Source organism: Paramisgurnus dabryanus, chromosome 1 (genome assembly GCF_030506205.2).
Source record: "Paramisgurnus dabryanus chromosome 1, PD_genome_1.1, whole genome shotgun sequence".
Lineage (NCBI taxonomy): Eukaryota > Metazoa > Chordata > Actinopteri > Cypriniformes > Cobitidae > Paramisgurnus > Paramisgurnus dabryanus.
The window spans coordinates 56,730,927-56,750,191 of record NC_133337.1 but is presented as its reverse complement, the minus strand read 5'-3'; the positions used below and the strand labels follow the sequence as shown (position 1 = coordinate 56,750,191).

Below are 19,265 nucleotides of genomic sequence, written 5' to 3'. Positions count from 1 at the left end.
TTTCGTCTCGCTCTCGCGGTACTTTGACTTCATCCGGCTGTCGATTCTTGCGGCGGCGCATGGAGGCGAACAAGCCTATCTCCTCCTCGATAATATGCCAAGGTACGCTAGTTTCATTAAAAAAATATTTTGGGAGAAAAACTTCTTCATTGTGGGTAGCCTATGTAATTACATAAGGATGTAATCAATAAAGACGTGTGTGAAAGATCGTCCCTCATGTTGCTTCCTGTCTTGACCGTGAACATTATGATATAACGTTAGTTGAAAGACCGCGGCAACAAGGTATGAAAAATATCATTAGGATTATAATATTCCTAATTCAACATGGTTCTTTAATCACACCATTTTCTACAAAAAGCAATTATAAATGTTTGATATACACCGGTTACGTTTTGCATTGTTGCAAAGCAGCTTTAAAGAAAATACATGTTAGAACAAACAATAGAGACATAAAAGAAAAGAGAAACAAGGAAAAAAATGAAAATGAAAAAATATATAAAATCATATCTTCGTACGTCAGTAAGCCATTCATCTTAATAACTGTGTTATTAAGAAACATAAAATAATCAACAGTATTCAATATCAATATTGTTAGATTTTGAAAAAAAACCCCTCTAAAGCAACATCTTTATGCAAATATTTTATATGTATGTTAAAACAGTTTGCTTATTATAAAACATTTTAGGTGGATGCATTGTTATTTAGTGACCTCGAGAGAGCAGTAGAGCTCTTCTGTGTAGAGTATTACAAAACAAGTGAAGCAGGCTTTAGAAATAAATTGGAAATGGATTTAGAGAGCTATTATGAAGAACATTACATGCACAATTATGTTTTTCTTGGAAATCCATATACAGTAGTTAAAAACATTTTCATTTTGCTGCCAACATAATTTCACTGAAAATAAAACACCAGTAAAAAGAAGAAAATGTACAAAATAAATGGATTTACAGAATATATACACATATGTTTATATACTTGAATATAGGCTACTATATATTTATATAACTGTAACATCAAAGTACCCCAAAACATAAGTAGTGCAGTGAGAGGAAGAGAGTGGATTATTTAAGTGAAAGATGCAGGTCTGAAGTGTATTTCCACCAAGTATATATATATATATATATATATATATATATATATATATTTATAAATATTAAGCTTATTTCCTGTTTTAAAAAAAGAAACAAAATGTTCCTCTAGCTCCTATTACTTGATTTCTTTACTAATAAAGTATTTGAAATACAAGGAAGCTTTTAATACACCACTTGAGAAGTCATTGCACATTACTGAATGACTCAACATGAAAATAATAAGATCAGCTTTTTTGTTTTTTTAGGTCACAGACCAAATCCTTGAAGCCACCCAAAGGCAAAATTAAAAGAACAAGGAACAACCTTTTATTTTACTTGGTGCAGAGTTAAATATGAGCCATTCTCAATGCCCAACATGTCAGTAATGATGAGGAGGATGGGGCAGTGAGAGGAAGCAAATAAATACTGGTTGTTAAGTACTGTAGTGACTGGAGATGTCAAGAAGCATATCAGAATAATTGAAGCAGCAGAAGTTGGCTCGGGGAGCAGCTGGGTTTTAGAGTCTTTTTTTAAACGTGACAGGAGGCATTTTGCTTAAACAGAGTTATGTCAATGACTCATTACAGAAAGTCAAAATATTTAACTTACTGTAATCAGCTATTTGGAATCACAACATGAATTATAGACAATGCAAAACAGTGGCTTCCTAAGGGGCTTTTTTTTAATATTACACTTTAAATGTGCCTACAGTACCTGATAGAAATCGCCAAAATAGGTGATTATGTTACAGTGATAACTGTGTGACCCTGGTGAGATAAACATGCAAACCACATTCTATGTGCATTTGAACCTTCAAGGATACACCAAACACTGGCAGGTTATATGGTAATTGTGATGAATGATGCCAGAGTGTTCACTACTGTGAATGCTAGGGACATTCATCTTTCCTTTAATCCAAATATTAATATAATGCGTAACAATCTAACTCAAGAAGGGGATGAAAGTCAAGGCTCAAGGCTACCCGCAGTGTGAGAAAATGTGACAACAGATTATCCGCATTAGCACTGTTACGATATATTTATAATAACCAGAAAGAAAGAGATTATGTTTACATACAATGTAGCCTAGAACCTAAACCTTTTGCGCATAATTTTCATGTTGAAATTAATTAAAACACTAATTAAAGGCGTTAAAATAATCCCATAGCTCAAAAGCATAACTAGCAAGGTCACATGCAAAAGTATTATTAATGTATGCAGATTTATGTAGCACTATATTGGGATAAAACATTTGGTTTTAGACAGGTATTTACAGGCCATCTTATTTTGCAAATGCCAATGAAGCGTCTTAATCCTAATGATGTATAGTGTGTCTATGTCTCCTCATTTGACCTGTGTTCTCTCATTATCTTGGTTGATGTGCCCTCCACCTCACTGACTGCTGAAAATGACTGAAAATTATTATTATTTGTGGTTTAGACTTTTAATGTCCTGTGATTTACTCAGTGTAGGAGTTCATTCTGCTGTGTGAAAAAAGCCAACCTGTTAAATGTCATACGGCGTCATGTTCCAAGTCTGAATTCATGTACACACCAAGCTGCCTCTCCGGTTAGAAGCCAATTTCTTGTCAGCTGATTTATTGTAAACTACTCAAATTACTGACATAAGCACAGATATCTAATTGTCGTAAAGCTATAACGATGGTGTGGTCAGTGACCTGGACAAATCGTTTATGTTGTGCATCCTTAAGTATACTGAATGTTTCCCCGAAGATCACAACAAAGAGCACTGGAAAATGCTTTTAATAAACAGTGATGATTCAGAAAGGAGCAGGAGGGAAAATAAAGTAACCGGAGATAACTTAAGTCCAGCTTTACTGAGCAATGGGTGACAATGGAATTTTTTTATTATGCTTAAAGGATTAAGTCCCTTTCATAAGAAAATTTCCTGATAATTTACTCAAGAGGTCTTTCTTTCTTCAGTTGATAAAAAAATTAAGTTTTCCAGGATTTTTCTCCATGTAGTGGACTTTAATCGACCCCAACAGTTTGAGGGTCCAAATTGCAGTTTCAATGCAGCTTTAAGGTGCTCTACATCATGCGTGATCTTAAAACGTGATTACGTAATACATAAGGTCACAGAAGAACGCGCATCCCAGGGCTAGTTCAAGATGATAAGTTGTGGTTAAAAAGTACATATTTATTTTTTTGCAAAAAGGCTGATTCTTTCGCTAGATAAGACCTTTATGCCTCAGCTGGGATCGTTTGGAGCACTTTAAAGCTGCATTGAAATTGTAATTTAGACCTTCAAACAATTGGGGTCTATTGAAGTCCACTAAATGGAGAAAAATCCTGGAATGTTTTCCTCAAAAAACATTATTTCTTTTCGACTGAAAAAAAGACATAAACATCTTTGATAACATGGGGGTAAGTAAATTTTGAGAACTTTTTTTTTTTTGAAAGTGAACTACTTCTTTTTTAATGACTGAAAATACGCTTTTGAAATATTCATACTACTTTTTTATACCACCGATTTAATTCTTATTGTTGGTTTAATTGTAAAATTTGAAATAAATGTTTACTTTTTGCACTTTGGTCTGATCTTTAAGATTCTAGTTTTAAATATAATTTGTACAATGTAGTTTAATATAACAAAACTTGATCGTAAGAATAGTTGTAGTCTACAGTTGCCATCAGACAATTTGTGCTTATAAACACTGACCTAAAGGATTATTAGGAACACCTGTTCAATTTCTTATTAATGCAATTATCTAATCAACCAATCTCATGGCAGTTGCTTCAATGCATTTAGGGGTGTGGTCCTGGTCAAGAAAATCTCCTGAACTCCAAACTGAATGTCAGAATGGGAAAGAAAGATGATTTAAGCAATTTTTCAACGTGGCATGGTTGTTGGTGCCAGACGGGCCGGTCTGAGTATTTCACAATCTGCTCAGTTACTGGGATTTTCACGCACAACCATTTCTAGGGTTTACAAAGAATGGTGTGAAAAGGGAAAAACATCCAGTATGCGGCAGTCATGTGGCCGAAAATGCCTTGTTGATGCTAGAGGTCAGAGGAGAATTGGCCGACTGATTTAAGCTGATAGAAGAGCAACTTTGACTGAAATAACCACTCGTTACAACCGAGGTATGCAGCAAAGCATTTGTGAAGCCACAACACACACAGCTGTGAGGTGGATGGGCTACAACAGCAGAAGACCCCAACGGGTACCACTCATCTCTGCTACAAACAGAAAAAAGAGGCTAGAATTTGCACGAGCTCACCAAAATTGGACAGTTAAGTCTGAAGAAATGTTGCCTGGTCTGATGAATCTCGATTTCTGTTGAGACATTCAGATGGTAGAGTCAGAATTTGGCATAAACAGAATGAGAACATGGATCCATCATGCATTGTTACCACTGTGCAGGCTGGTGGAGTAATGGTGTGGGGGATGTTTTCTTGGCACACTTTAGGCCCCTTAGTGCCAATTGGGCATCGTTTAAATGCCACAGCCTACCTGAGCATTGTTTCTGACCATGTCCACCCCTTTATGATCACCATGTACCCATTCTTTGATGGCTACTTCCAGCAGGATAATGCACCATGTCACAAAGCTCAAATCATTTTAAATTTGTTTCTTGAACATGACAATGAGTTCACTGTACTAAAATGGCCCCCACAGTCCCCAGATCTAAACCCAATAGAGCATCTTTGGGATGTGGTGGAACTGGAGCTTCGTGCCCTTTGATGTGCATCCCACAAATCTCCATCAACTGCAAGATGCTATTCTATCAATAAAGACCAACATTTCTAAAGAATGCTTTCAGCACCTTGTTGAATTAATGCCACGTAGAATTAAGGCAGTTCTGAAGACGAAAGGGGGTCAAACACAGTATTAGTATGGTGTTCCTAATAATCCTTCAGGTGAGTGTATGTAAAAGACAAGTGTCAAATTGTACACTAAATGTATAAATGCATATAAATACAAATTAAAATGATAGTTGCAAAAATTTGTATTTGTAAACTCAGATGAAGAAAACCTTGTTTTATATGAAAAGGTAATTGATAGTTAGAGAAAAATGACAAATCATACTATTTCTCAATTATATTTAATGTTGTTATAATTACAAGGTAAAAATACAATCATGTACACAATATGATCATAAATCTCTATACATTAAACATTAGTATTTCATGAAAGAGATCAGTTTGATGTTGGATTTGAAACATGTCAAGCGCAGTCATACAAAGGTAGCTCAGATGAAAAAGTACAAGATCACCAACAGGCTTGGTCTACTATAAAAGTCTCTTCCCGCACACTCCCAAAGTTCTTTTAATCACACCCGGATGCTTTTGAAAGTCACAAGTGTGATGTCAGCAATTATGTTTGTGGTGATCAACCCACAGAGCAAGTGACTCGCTGTCCTGTTCACCGTAGTACCATCTTTCACTGGTTACCATGGTGATCGCCTCTTTCCTCCTCTCAGAGTACGTAATGAGTAGAGGAGCAAGGAGTGAACTCATCAAACTGTCATCCACAATGTTCAGCACTATTAAACTACCATTGTACCACTGCACTGCCTCCCTACATTAGTATGATGAGCTGATTTAACTTCAGCGTTTAAGACATTCTCAGACGCATTTGCATGATTAAACTGTAGAGAGCCATGATCTCTGTATCAAAGATCAAAAGTTTCACTGGTTCATGTTTTTAATGCTTGCTAATGTATTCAGAGCGTGAGACTCTTTTTATTGCTGTAAAAATACCCCTGATGAAAGCTGTATATGTAGAAACAATCAGCCTACAAAGAAATGCGTAAAAAACTGACAAATTGTGGTGACTTTAATGAGGATAATTCATCCCAAAGGAAAATTCATCCCAGCTTCGGTCCGTGTGTGCTGTCATTGTAAAGAAAAAGAGCAGCATTAAGATTCTTCAAAATGTCTCATTGTGTTTCAAAGAAAAAAGTCAGGTTTGGATTGACACGAAAGTTAGAAATAGAGATTTTAGGATGCCTTTAAGACATACACTTCTGATCAGTCTAGTACATACCCCTTCCAGAATCATTAAAAAAATATGTGTGCGATCATAAAAATGACATTTACTTTATATAGCACTGCCCAAAGGAAGCTATTTGACATAGCAGACATTTCAATACACACTCCATGAGACAAAATAATGACAAATAACACAAACTATTATGTCGAACTCATCATTCTTGGTTCTGAATATCCTGTGTTGTCCCCTCAGGCATTAATGATTCCTCTCATTCATTTGTGTTGTAATGAGTCCACTCCTAACAAAAAGCCTTCAGGTCATGTAAGTTCTTTGCTGGGTTAAAGGGACAGTGAGGACCACTTTAGGATCTTCACTTTCTTCTGCTGCAGTCTAGAGCAGTCTACTACAAGGTCGCCTTGACCTTGTGCTTTTGGTAATTACGCTGATGGAGCATCCTAGCATGTACAAAATGTCCACTAGAGAGCTCATACAGCTTTAAAACAGCATAAATCCACTAGGACAGTATGTCTCATAATATAAGCATAAATTTTGTCTTCTGTTGCCATTTAAATGTCTTTTTGTCTTTTAACTATGCAGCTTATGGTTAATGTTGAAACTGCCACTCTACTTTCTTTCAAAGAAGTCTGGACTTAATTTTAAATTATTCTGCGTTTGCCTCTTTTTTTACTGGTGGTCAGCTTTGAAATCTTTTTTTAAACTTGGCTCGATTTCCACATAACTGGTACTTTTCACTTAAAGGTCCAGTGTGGGTATTTTAGCGGCAGAACCGCGGTGTATGTATGGTTGGAGACACCTGGTTTAGGGCTACTAAGGGCTACCCGCGGTGTATGTAGATAAAAACGACTCATTCTAGGGTAATAAAAACAATACAGTTCATTATGTAAGGTCTTTATACACCACTGATAATATAGTTGTGTATATTATATTGCATTTTTGTCAAGAGTTCCTTCTAAAAGTCCCACATTGCACCTTTAATTTGAACAATCAAAATAGTGCTGACTGTTAACTTTAACATTTTTTGAACTAGTTTGTCAAGAAGAGAATACAGGGACTCTTGCACAAACGGGTGATTCTCGCGAAATCAGACTCATGAGGTGTCATGAAACATTTTGATAAAAAAGTAAAAGAGTATCAAAATAAGAAGCATAGAGTTACAAACATCTCTTCATGTACTATTTTACACATGATTTCAAATGACATCATATACAAACAAATTGTGTTGTTTTTTCCACATTTAAAGGTGCAGTGTGTAAATTTTAACGGCATCTAGTGGTGAGGTTGCAAATTGCAACCAATGGCTCAGTTCACTGCTCACTCCTCGCTTTTGAAACGCATAGAGAAGCTACGGTAGCCACCACCGGACAAACATGTCATCTTCGGAGGCAACTTAGTAAAAAAAGTTTGTCTGTTAAAGGCTTCTGTAGAAACAAGGTGGCACAAAATGCCAACTTCCATGTAAGGGGACCCTCGGTATGTAGATGAAAAAAGTCTCATTCTAAGGTAATAAAAACATAACGGTTCATTATAAATATAGATAATGATAATATAGTTTTGTATATTACTTTGCATTTCTGTCAAAAGAAAGATCCTTCTAAAAATTACACACAGCACCTTTAAGGGGAACATTTTTATTACTGCAACGTGTCCATGACTGGATTTGGGTTTATTGACATGGAAATATTTATGATTAAAAAATATTTAAAATAAGCTTCAGTGCATGTTGTACTATAAACATTTACAGTAAAGAAACATGTGGTATTTGGTGATCATTGGTAAATGTAGAGACAATAATAAGGAATATAAATGTGTCCAAGACCAATTTTTTCATCCTCCGTAACAACTTTCAATCATTGCTTAAGCCCTCAAGGTACTAACATTAAAAAAAATAGTTGGAAGGGACATAATTGACTGTGACACTGAAGATGGCTTCCAGGTAAGCAGTTCTTATTTTTTCTCTCCAGATAAAAGTTGACATTTTGTTTGTCATAGTACCTAGACAACTTTTTTGTTCTCATTACGGAAACATGAGTTTATAAATACCTATATTTAATGTAATATCATGTTGCGGTAATGATATTTTTTGTTAATGATAATCTAAAAAAAATTAAATAATTCTATAGGAAATATTTTTTTAATCCTCTAAAAATAATTTTTATAGTATGTTCAGACCTAAATCTTATATGTGCAAAAAAATTGGCTTCAAGGGCTTTAAAAAAATTCTGATTTTGGACACCTTCTAAATCTGGATTTCGTGTGAATTACCCAACCGCTACATACATGCTTGAGGGAGCAGACAATATTCACAAACAAGGCTATTTAAACTTTTGAACAGATACATTTTTTGTAACAGTTATTATTTTGCATTCTAACGTATTATGTTAACACCCCTTATGTCAAATAGTTTCCTTGGGGAGTACTAAATTAAAAATAAACTATTTATATGCTAACTCAAATTTTTGTTCCCTAAATCATAAAACTTTTTATTAAGGTGTACTGTATGCAGACATACGAGCATAACTCACTGCTAATAATGTACTGTTGGTGAAAGGTTCATGCCAGCAGTTTCCTCAGGTCTTCATCCATTCCTCTTTTAGACAATTGGTCCAGGCTATGGTAGCGATGTGTTATGCCATCTTCTGTAACTACCACCACCCTCACACCATGCGTGTCATCTCCTAACTGACAGCCAATGGCTGAGCTCACCACCATATCCAGCCCATCATGCAATCCTCCTGCATTTCTGTGGTAGTGACCGGAGAACACAGCTTTGATCCCTAAAACAGAGCAGATTAAAAGAGAGTGTAATGCATAACAAATTGCAAAACACTTAAAACCAGCATTTCTCAATGGGGCGGTACTGCCTGTCAGGGAGCGTTCAGAGGGGATCTTGCGTTGGAAGCAATATTTTAAAAAGGGGGACGTTCAGGTGTTTTTGAGGGACGTTTGCGAGCTTACACCAAAAGCACAAGTATATTAACTTGGCTTTTAAAACTGTCTGCAACCATGTGCACAGCAACACAAGGGACCCTTTTATTCACACACTGCCACCATTCTCTTCTATGTTCTCTTGTTACTTAGATTTGAGTGAACTAACATTTAGCCAATCACAATTGAGGGTATGAAGCAATTATTTCACGTGAAGCATCTGCTGGGTCATAATCTGTCTTGGAAGTGTAGCTACCTCGATTTGCTTATTCGTTGCTATTTAATGATCCATGAGTTTTGATTTACGTATTTCGTCCGATGTTAGTTATTATGGCCCAAGACGGAAGCAGTAGGATTGTCAGGTATTTATATTTGTAATTAAAATAAATGCTGCGTCCTGTATCAGATCTGTCCCGTGCATAATACATGCACGTCATTTAAAAACAATTTGCTAAAAGGTCTAGGTAACATGTGTTAAGTCAATTTATTATACAAGTATTGCGGGCTCTCTTCAGCAGTATTTACCACCTTTGGTGGAGTTGGTAAGGGACCTCGATAATTTGACCTAAAAAAGGTTGAGAAACACTGCTTTAAACCACACACCTTGTCTGAAAAGGGAAGTGACTCTAAGTTCACAATGACAGGGTTGAAGACTTCAGATTCGGTTTTCTTTTATGAATCTGCATAACCATTATAAAGCTTCTCATGTCTCGCCCCTCAGCAGTGGGCAAGACTCTACCGATTAGGACTTTAAAGTAACAGACCGACTGCAGAATCACAGCAGTCCATCGAACAAGTCACCCAGAATACTAGTCACAAATAAGCTCCATCATTTTTGAAAGAAGTGAGGTTGGGGTGGCTCTTCTAGACGGTTCAGGCACGGTTTAGCTTCCGAGGATGAATTCTAACGGAGGAGGTGCCCCCATACTGCGGTAATGGATGCATTTGAAACTGAAGGAAATTTCATGAATGTTTCATGCGCGCAGAGCAAAGGTGCTGAAAACCGCAATGATGATAGTAAGGCAGAAGTAAGCAAACTAAAACACAAAGAAATGAGTGGAATTTAAGTTTGCCGTTTACCTTTATTAAAGCATTGGATTTTTGCATGCACTATTGAAAAAGGAGAATAATTATGAAAAAAATGCAAACAAACCCATTTGCAGTGTCCATGGCATTTTGTGGGACATTTAGAAGGATCTCTAGACAGAAATGCAATATAATATGCATATTATATTATCACATAATTATATTATCCAGCCTGATCTCACGAATTTCCATTTTATAGTCACAGAATATTTTGCTCATTTATCCATGTCATTCTCACGGATCTCCGCATTTTTCCATGTCCATACTACGGACTTTCTTTTCCATGTAAATTTCACGTATTGGTTACTCAATTGATTTTCATATTTTCTTACCATTGTTGCTTGGGTTTGAAGTTAGAATGACTTTCTGTTACATAAAATTACATCCTAACCCAACCCAACTCTAACCCTAACGTCAGGCAACAATTGTTGAAAAATCCGGAAAAAAAAATAGTATAAACTAATAGTTAAAGGGACATACCACTTTTTTTTGAATACGCTAATTTTCCAACTCCCCTTGAGTTAAACATTTGATTCTTACTAGGGCTGTGATGATTAATCTTGCAAATGCGCATTTTCTCAATGAATGAATTTGAATGAATTACGGTGAAATGCCGCCACATCCAAAAGCCGGAGGGCGCTCTCGTTGTAGAAACGCCATTTGTGCCACAGAAGAAGTAGCTTTACAAACGCTATTCCAGGAAATGTCTAAGGGATATTCATATCGCTGTTCTTCAGATTGTTTCAGGTATTTTCATGATAATAAAAATATTTTGAATTATTGTGTTTGACGAGTGTTGCTTTTTTAAATTCACATTAGGGCTGTCACTTTTGAGAAAAATCTTATTCGAACGGATTTCGAATATCATGCAATGTATCCGAATATATTCGAATATCTAGGCGCCGCCCCCATGCGCATCAAAAACCCACCGTAATGGAGATTCAATCACAAAATTATTAACAGTGACAGTCATACACAGGGTTGTCTGGATTACTTTTTACTTAATGTTTGAAACGGTTATCAACTTATGAATAACAAACTTATATATATAAAAAAAATGATTCAGAACAGTTACAAACAATAACGTGACAACTTAAATAGCAGCAGGATTATATAGACAGACGCAAACGGAATTCGCGCCCGCAGATTTCGGCAGAAAACTCCGCGGAATTTCGCGGATTTAATGTCCATCATTGACAAGCACACATATCCCGTGCTTGAGCGTGTTTGTGACCAGAACTGTCATTGACAACAAGCACACTTATACAAAGCCTATCCCGCGCGTTTGTGAGCCGTCATTCACAAGTACATTAACCCTGCGCGTGCTGTTTGCTTGCCCGTTTTCAATGATAGAGAGCACAAACCCTTTGATACTTGAGATGAAATTAAACTTATAGATGAGTTAATCAGATCTCACTTGACTCTGTCGTCTATGTGACGCGCGACAGTCAGCACATGATCATTTAAAATCCGTTTACAAGACAAATGCTGTTGTTTAATATAAAGTTTACATTGCGTTGTAAAAATGATGAAATTATCTTCATACATGCTAATTTCATAATGCGAACGTATTAACACAAGCTTTTTATTCTGCTATAATATTTAACACTATAAACAATATGTCATTTTATATACAAACTTTAATTCTATCTTGACATGCACATGAGGTTCATTTTGGTCCCATTTGATTCCCTCTCTTGCGCACAGTTGCCGTCGTCGGTCTCACTCTCAGCCTCCTTCCTATTACGAGGTGTTACTGTAAAAAATGCGCTACCCATGGCATTTTAAAAACCGGATGGTTTATTTATAGTTCGAATACGGATATTTCACGTCATGTTCGAATGCATATTCGAATATCGAATAAAAAGTGACAGCCCTAATTCACATTATAAATGACTCAAACTCATAGTGATTTTAGATTGATAAGGACTTCCTACTGATCACAGAGCCGTAGTACACGCTTAAGCTGTGCATGAAACACAGAATCGAAGCCTTGTTATTCAGAATCGATTTCAGGCAGGTCTTTTTAATGGGGAACGTGATGTATCGCCACAGCCCTAATTCTTACCATTTTGAAATCCATTTAGCTGATCTACCGAAAATAGTCACCTGCCATTAAATGTAACCAAGGGGACTATTTTCCAGTGCGTAATATCACTATGCCTGTTGTTGTCATGTTACATCAGCAAAGTCACTGATTATTACACCAGAATGAGGGTATAGTCCTAACGATATCTGGCTAGAAAATCACAACTTTTAATTTTCCGTCAGTCTAAATACACGATGTAACTACAGAAGAGTCAAGTTTTAAATAGGAAAAATAGTGAAACTCTTTGGTTATTTTTAGCGCGATGCTAATGGTCTAATCAGATTCAATGAATTACGCTAAGCTATGCTAAAAGTGCTAGCGCCAGACCCGGAGATCAGCTGAATGGATTCCAAAACATTAAGACTCAAATGTTTAAAGGACAAGTTCGGTATTTTAGACTTAAAGCCCTGTTTTCAGATTGTTTATGGTCAAATAGAATGGTTTTGACTGAAATTTCGACATTTTCGGCTGCCCTGAGAATTTTCGCGTGTTTGTGTTTCAGCTCAGACCTCTATAATGGCTTTATAGGTGCACTGGAACAATCCTTCCTAAAATGCATTAAACTTTCGTTTACAAAGACGTGAAACTCACCGAGTGGTCAGGGGTGTTCACTGATATGCTCACACAAAAATCGCTGCAAAAGACGCATTCCAACAGCTGTTTTAGCATTCGTTGTTAACTTGTGGACCTATTTCCCCAAACGCCTCACACCCGTACATTCTTCCGCTTAGAGCTTGAATAATAAACACTCCAGCCCAGGTGGTGGCGCTAATCCGCCTTTGCCAATTGCAAGAATAGAAACAAAGTTCCCGGCGCGGAGTAATACCGTACCTCACAGGACGTCTAATACAGTCAATGGAGTTGGTAAAAACTACGATAAAACCTGTTGGAATGCGTCTTTTGCAGCGATTTTTGTGTGAGCATACCAGTAAACAACCCTGACCACTCGGTGAGTTTCACGTCTTTGTAAACGAAAGTTTAATGCATTTTAGGAAGGATTGTTCCAGTGCACCTATAGACCCATTGTAGAGGTCTGAGCTGAAACACAAACACGCGAAAATTCTCAGGGCAGCCGAAAATGTCGAAATTTCAGTCAAAACCATTCTATTTGACCATAAACAATCTGAAAACAGGGCTTTAAGTCTAAAATACCGAACTTGTCCTTTAACTTTGGGGAGCTGGAAAATGAGCATATTTCCAAAAAAAGTGGAATGTCCCTTTAAAGTGACATCCTAACCCAAACCTCAAATCTTATCACAAACCCAAGCGACAATGGTTTAAAAATTGGAAAAACAATTGAGTAACCAATACGTGAAACTGACATGGAAAAAAGTCTGTGGTATGAGCACGGAAAAATGCGGAGATCCGTGAAAATGACAAGGAAAAATTAGCAAAATATTTTGTGACTGTAACATGGAAATTTGTGAGATCAGGTTGATATTATCAAAGGTGTTACAAAATGAACTGTATTGTTTTAATTACCTCAGAAAGAGACATTTAATTTACATGGTAGTCGCCTTTTCACACCATCATGTTTCTACAGTAGCCCTAAACTGGCATACTGTTCTATAGATCACGTTTTGTTACTACGTTGTCTCAGACGATGTCGTGTTTGTCATGTGGCATGACTGTGTAGCTTCACTGTGCATTTCGAAAATGAGGGGAGCTGTGGACTAATGTGAACCGCTGGTTGCAATTCACAGTCTCACTGCTAGATGCCGTTAAAAGTCGCATATTATTATATATAATATTAAAGATGGGGTGCATGATCTTTGAAAGCCAATGTTGACATCTGAAATCACCTAAACAAACACCCGCCTAGCCCAATAGAATCTGGACCTTCTTTTGATAGACCCGCCATACACATACGCAACCCAGGCAACGAAATCGATTAGTAGACACACCCCTTACTGCTGATTGGCAGTACCAAATGTGTTTTGGTACTCTGCCTGACTCCCTTTTTCAAAGTGTTTTTCAAAAATCATGCACCGTGCTTTTAACCGAATGCTCTCGGCACATATTATACATTCATCAAATACTTCAATTCCACTTAATCAATTCAGAAATACCGGTTTGTTGGCAGAGTCTTTAAATACTGTAATTGCATGTAAATGTTTTCAGTGGAAAGATTAAGGTTATTTCAAGCATTTCCATGCCGTGGACAATTCCGTGTCCAATTATCCAGAGATGTCAAATGGGAAACAGTAAAGTGGGATAAACAATCAAAGTGCTTTTACTCAGAGGACATTGCCTTTACTGCACAACGGGGGAGAATAATTAGGCATGCAATACTGTTAATTACCGTACATCTACTGTAACTGCATCTACTGAAATGTGATTCAAAAACTGCAAGGTAAAAATCATTGAAAGACGGTCCATAATGTTTTGCATTATCGTGGTAGCTAAGATCTAATTTGTTTGTCTCTGTTTGGACTTGATTTGTATTATTTGGTTTAAAAATCTCAGCTTGCACTCGCTTCATATCTCGGTTGTAAATTTAGGCTGTGAAAGTATCAGTGACTTAATGTACTCCTACCCGTCCTGTAATTCAGGCTAATGAATAAACTGTAATTTCTGAACAACAAACAGTACTCTGGATTCAACTGTACAGTCTGACCACTCACAGCCACACACACACAAGTGGAGAATTTGGGACTGTAGACAATGCCCACACCAGCATATAAACAAGTTATAATTGTACTTTATTTGCTTCTGTTCTTGTTCTTCGCAGTTTAATTTAACATGAAAAAACGAAAATTACTCACCCGCACGCTATCTTAGGTGTATATTATTTCTTTCTTCAGCCGAACACAATCGGAGTTATATTAAATAATATTCTGGCTTAGCTTAGCCTTGTAATGCAATTAAAGGGTGGTCAATTTTCTTATGCTCAATCAGGTTCAAAAGCTAAAGCCAAAAAGAGCATCAAAGCAAATATGGCAGCAAGAAAACAACATAAAAGCTCATTGGTTCTTGCAGGGCATATGACTAACCTGTAATTTTTTTTTAAAGTTTAATCAATTTGAAATTATAATTTATTTTTATAATAAATATTAAACTTAAACTAATTCAACTTTATTTTTATAATTTATAGCAACTCATCAGTAGTCAAGAAAATTTAAATGAATTGTAAATGCAAGTTAATTAAACTTAATTTAAAGGGCGTTTTGCAGGTAAAATTTTTCAACGAATTTGTGCAATTTGCTTGTTAATAATAAACATTTAAACTGTTATCCATTGTATTTTATGTTGTTGAGTATCACAAAACCCGAAAAAGTATGAAAAAGTACAGCGGTTTGCAATGATTCTCCTTTCCCCCACAACGCACTGTATGACGTCACGCTGGGGAGAGAATTTACCAAAGCAGCCTTGAGAGCATTGAGAATGACTATAGAAAGACGAGTAAAGTACAGTTCTGATAGCGCAGATTATTTACATAGATAGATAGATAGATAGATAGATAGATAGATAGATAGATAGTTAGATAGATAGATAGATAGATAGATAGATAGATAGATAGATAGATAGATAGATAGATAGATAGATAGATAGATAGATAGATAGATAGATAGATAGATAGATAGATAGATAGATAGATAGATAGATAGATAGATAGATAGATAGATAGATAGATAGATAGATAGATAGATAGATAGATAGGCTAGTACAGAGAGATAGGCAGACAGCCAGATAGCATAACGTTAGCATATTATCTTCGTGTAGAAAGTAAACAAACAATTAACATACTCGTGCATGCTGGCTTGAGGGGATCCATGATCCTGCCTGAAGTGGGTGTAACTTTTATGCGATCTTCAGCACAAACGGTTTTGGCAGCATGTCTCTAATCCAGGAAGGTGAGTGAAGCACGTCACATCTGTTCGCGGGGACCAGCGACCCAAACGCACTCACTTTCTTACAGCCAGTAGCGGAATGGCAATCGAGAGAGTCGGGACTTTCCCGGTGGGTCTGATAATAGTTATACGTTTCGAGTTAACAACACCGTCTGGCGGCGTGATGTGCGCCGGTTCCCGCAGCCCGCTGGTCAAAGTGCAGCCTCTCTGCTCAACAAAGTATATGAAAGTGCTCAACCTGTTCGGCGGGTCCAAACATGTACAGGATTTATAAAAATACGGTGATCAATGAGCGGTTCCTCCTCAAATGGCATAGTCTGTCGTGATGTAAAAAGCCGCCGAACGCCTGTTTATTACAGTATGTATGCGGTCGGATCCGAGTGTGCTGCTGACTGCTGCTGCGTATAAAATGATCGTGTGATTCGTTATAATCACATAAACAATATAACAAAGCATCCTTTTATTTCACAAAACAATATATTTGAGATATTATTTGATAGACTAGTAAGTGTGGATTAAGGATGTTTAAAAATCTCTAGCCTGGTGGTCAGGACATGAATGGATCAAATCAGCAGATTTGCGAAGTTTTATTTATCTCCACATATATCATAAATAATAATTAGCATGGTAACTTTGCAGTATAACACATTATATATTTCCTACGATTTCCTATATATGATTTCCAAATTATATACGTAAGTATTAAACAGCAATAAATGTCTCATCTATCTCTATGGCTCTGGCTGAGTCTTTCTCCACTTCTCCCCAACGTGACGTCATCGCAGAATTGCGTTAAAATAACCGTTAATACCAAAAACGTAAAAAAAGTGGTCTTTAAGACCATTTTTGAGACATTTTAAAAATTATACACATATCTTGAGTGATTTATGTACCCATTAATCGACAGTGGTGGTTAACCTGCAACACGCACTTTAAACCTCATAAGCCCCTATTTCCTGTAAACGTTAGAGTTCCTTGGGGGTAAAAATGACACAAAAAAATAAAAGAGTGATTACAAAAAATATATAAATTTTTAATGACACAAATAATATATAATTTTTTTGTTTACTACATTAATGCTGTGTTTTGGGAGATCTGAAGTACTTTGTACCTGTTTACCACTCAATTCCTCACCTTAGCTTGCCTGTAAAATATAAAATATTTATTAAAACATAAATTAACATAAATTCTGAATTTGATTTAAATTGTTTGAATCTAGATGTTATGTGTTGAATTCGACCATTTGGTGTTTAGAAGAAAACATAAAAGAACTACAGTTTAGGAAATAAATCTCTTCGACCAGCAGATGCCCATAGAGAACCATTCATTTTACTGTATGTGGCCAACTGCTCAACATCACCACTTTAGTGATACATTTTGTGAATTTATGTTTATATAAACATTAGAAAGGACATTAAAAATAAATATTATTTCAAATAGTAGAATTAGAATTTTTTGTAGTTTTTGAGGCATTTTGAAATGTCTGTTTTTACAAAATGCCACAGAAATTTGACTAAATGTAAGTGTGTTTGTCTGTGTGTGTTTGTCTGTGTGTGTGTGTCTGTGTGTGTGTGTCTGTGTGTGTGTGTCTGTGTGTGTGTGTGTGTGTGTGTGTGTGTGTGTGTGTGTGTGTGTGTGTGCGTGGGTGCGTGCGTGCGTGCGTGCGTGCGTGCGTGTGTGTGCACGTGTTTGTGATTTATTAAAAGACTTTGTCTTTATGAGTGTGTAAGTTTAACTGTGTCTTTGTGTGTGCACACACCTATGTGAGCATTTTACATCTTTGTTTTGCATCTGTGGCTGGTTTTTGTCAAATTCTGTAAAAAATGCTCTCTGTGGCAGTCATACCTTTGTGTGTTTGTATGTCTGTTTGTGTGTGGGTGTGTGTGTGTGGGTTGGTCTATGTGGTTTATGAATAGTGTATAATGACATGTGTCCAGAGAGAGTCCCCATAAACGGAAAAACCTAAAAAAAAAAACATACTAAATGGTAGTTTTTCATAGATTAAAGACTGGCAACAGGTTTTTGTGACATTGGGGTTAGGGGAATAGAATAACAGTTTGGACAGTATAAAATGCATTGCGTCTATGGAGATGTCCCTGTAAATCACATACACAACATGTGTGTGTCTGTGTGTGTGTGATTGTCTTTTGTTTATATTGCATTTGTGCTCTAGTACCAGGCCTACCTTTCTGTGTTAAAATTTTCAGATTTATTCTAGATGCATTGATTTTTTTGATGAAAAACAAGAAAAAAATGATTTTTTGGCATTTCCCATTCATTTTAATTGGGGTCATTTTTACCCCCAAAGGGCCTCTATTGTTAAATTTTTTTACACCTCTTTAGAATGACTGAATCAAGCCCAGTTTTGTTTATATGAATATTGACAGATAATCTGGAAAAGTCACAAAATCTTATTCCACTGAGATGAAGGGAACCATGTTTTTAAACTAAAGAAAAGTGGCTTGGGGGTAGGATTGACAACAAGGGTCTTATAAGGGTTAAGTGCAACAAGGAATTTTTACAGTGAAGTTGTCTTAAGGCTGAAGTATAGTCCATTTTTTAACGTGTACGTGGGAGTACAGGGCATGTGACGCAATTTTCAGTGCGCATGCATCGAATGTCTGCGTACACGTACGAGTCAAATAAGCTATACTTTGCAAGACTGTGCATTTGACCATGGATGTACGTTCACATGCACGTAAAAAACAGACTTTACTCTGGGCTTTATGCGTCAAGCAGTCATTAGATGCCTGAGAACCAATGAGATTTTACGTTTATTTAAATCTGAACAAAATACAAATAGTTTCTCTCACAAAGTATCGTTTTGCTTCAGAGGCATTTTACAATCCCACTGAGGTCGTATACATTACTTTTTAGGTGGATGGATGCTCTTTTTGGTCCCTGTATGAGGTTCAGAAAGTTGGCCACCATTCAATTGCATTACAAGGAAAGCCGCCAGAATATTGCTTAATATAACTCTGATCGGCTGAAAAAAGGAAGTCGTATACACCTACTGTATATTTCTATTAATATTACTTTATTTCTGTCAATTTTGTCGACTGCTTGCAATGACTCATTTCCATCCCATGAACTTTTATTTCACATCCTGTAGATACCATTCAGAAAATCCCATTTATCTGTTAATTAATGGGCTAATAACCCAAAGAATAGTGGTATCTAGGGATCAACATGCTTTTTGGCAGAGAGGTGAAATTGCTGAGAATGAGAGGCAGATAGTAGGCAGTAAGAATAAATATTCACATAA

At 36.5% G+C, this 19,265-nt stretch overlaps 1 protein-coding gene across 1 annotated transcript in view; it reads right to left on the bottom strand.

Annotated features, from left to right (window-relative positions):
* Positions 1–5,119: 5,119 nt before the first annotated feature.
* Positions 5,120–19,265, bottom strand: part of cpped1 (calcineurin-like phosphoesterase domain containing 1) — a 35,698-nt gene continuing 21,552 nt past the window's right edge. The window contains exons 4-5 of the mRNA XM_065242491.2: positions 8,572–8,823; positions 5,120–5,928 (exon numbers count right to left, since the gene is read on the bottom strand). Of these exons, the coding sequence (XP_065098563.1) occupies positions 8,600–8,823 (224 nt within the window). The 3' untranslated portion in view covers positions 5,120–5,928; positions 8,572–8,599. The remainder of the gene's footprint in view (positions 5,929–8,571; positions 8,824–19,265) is intronic.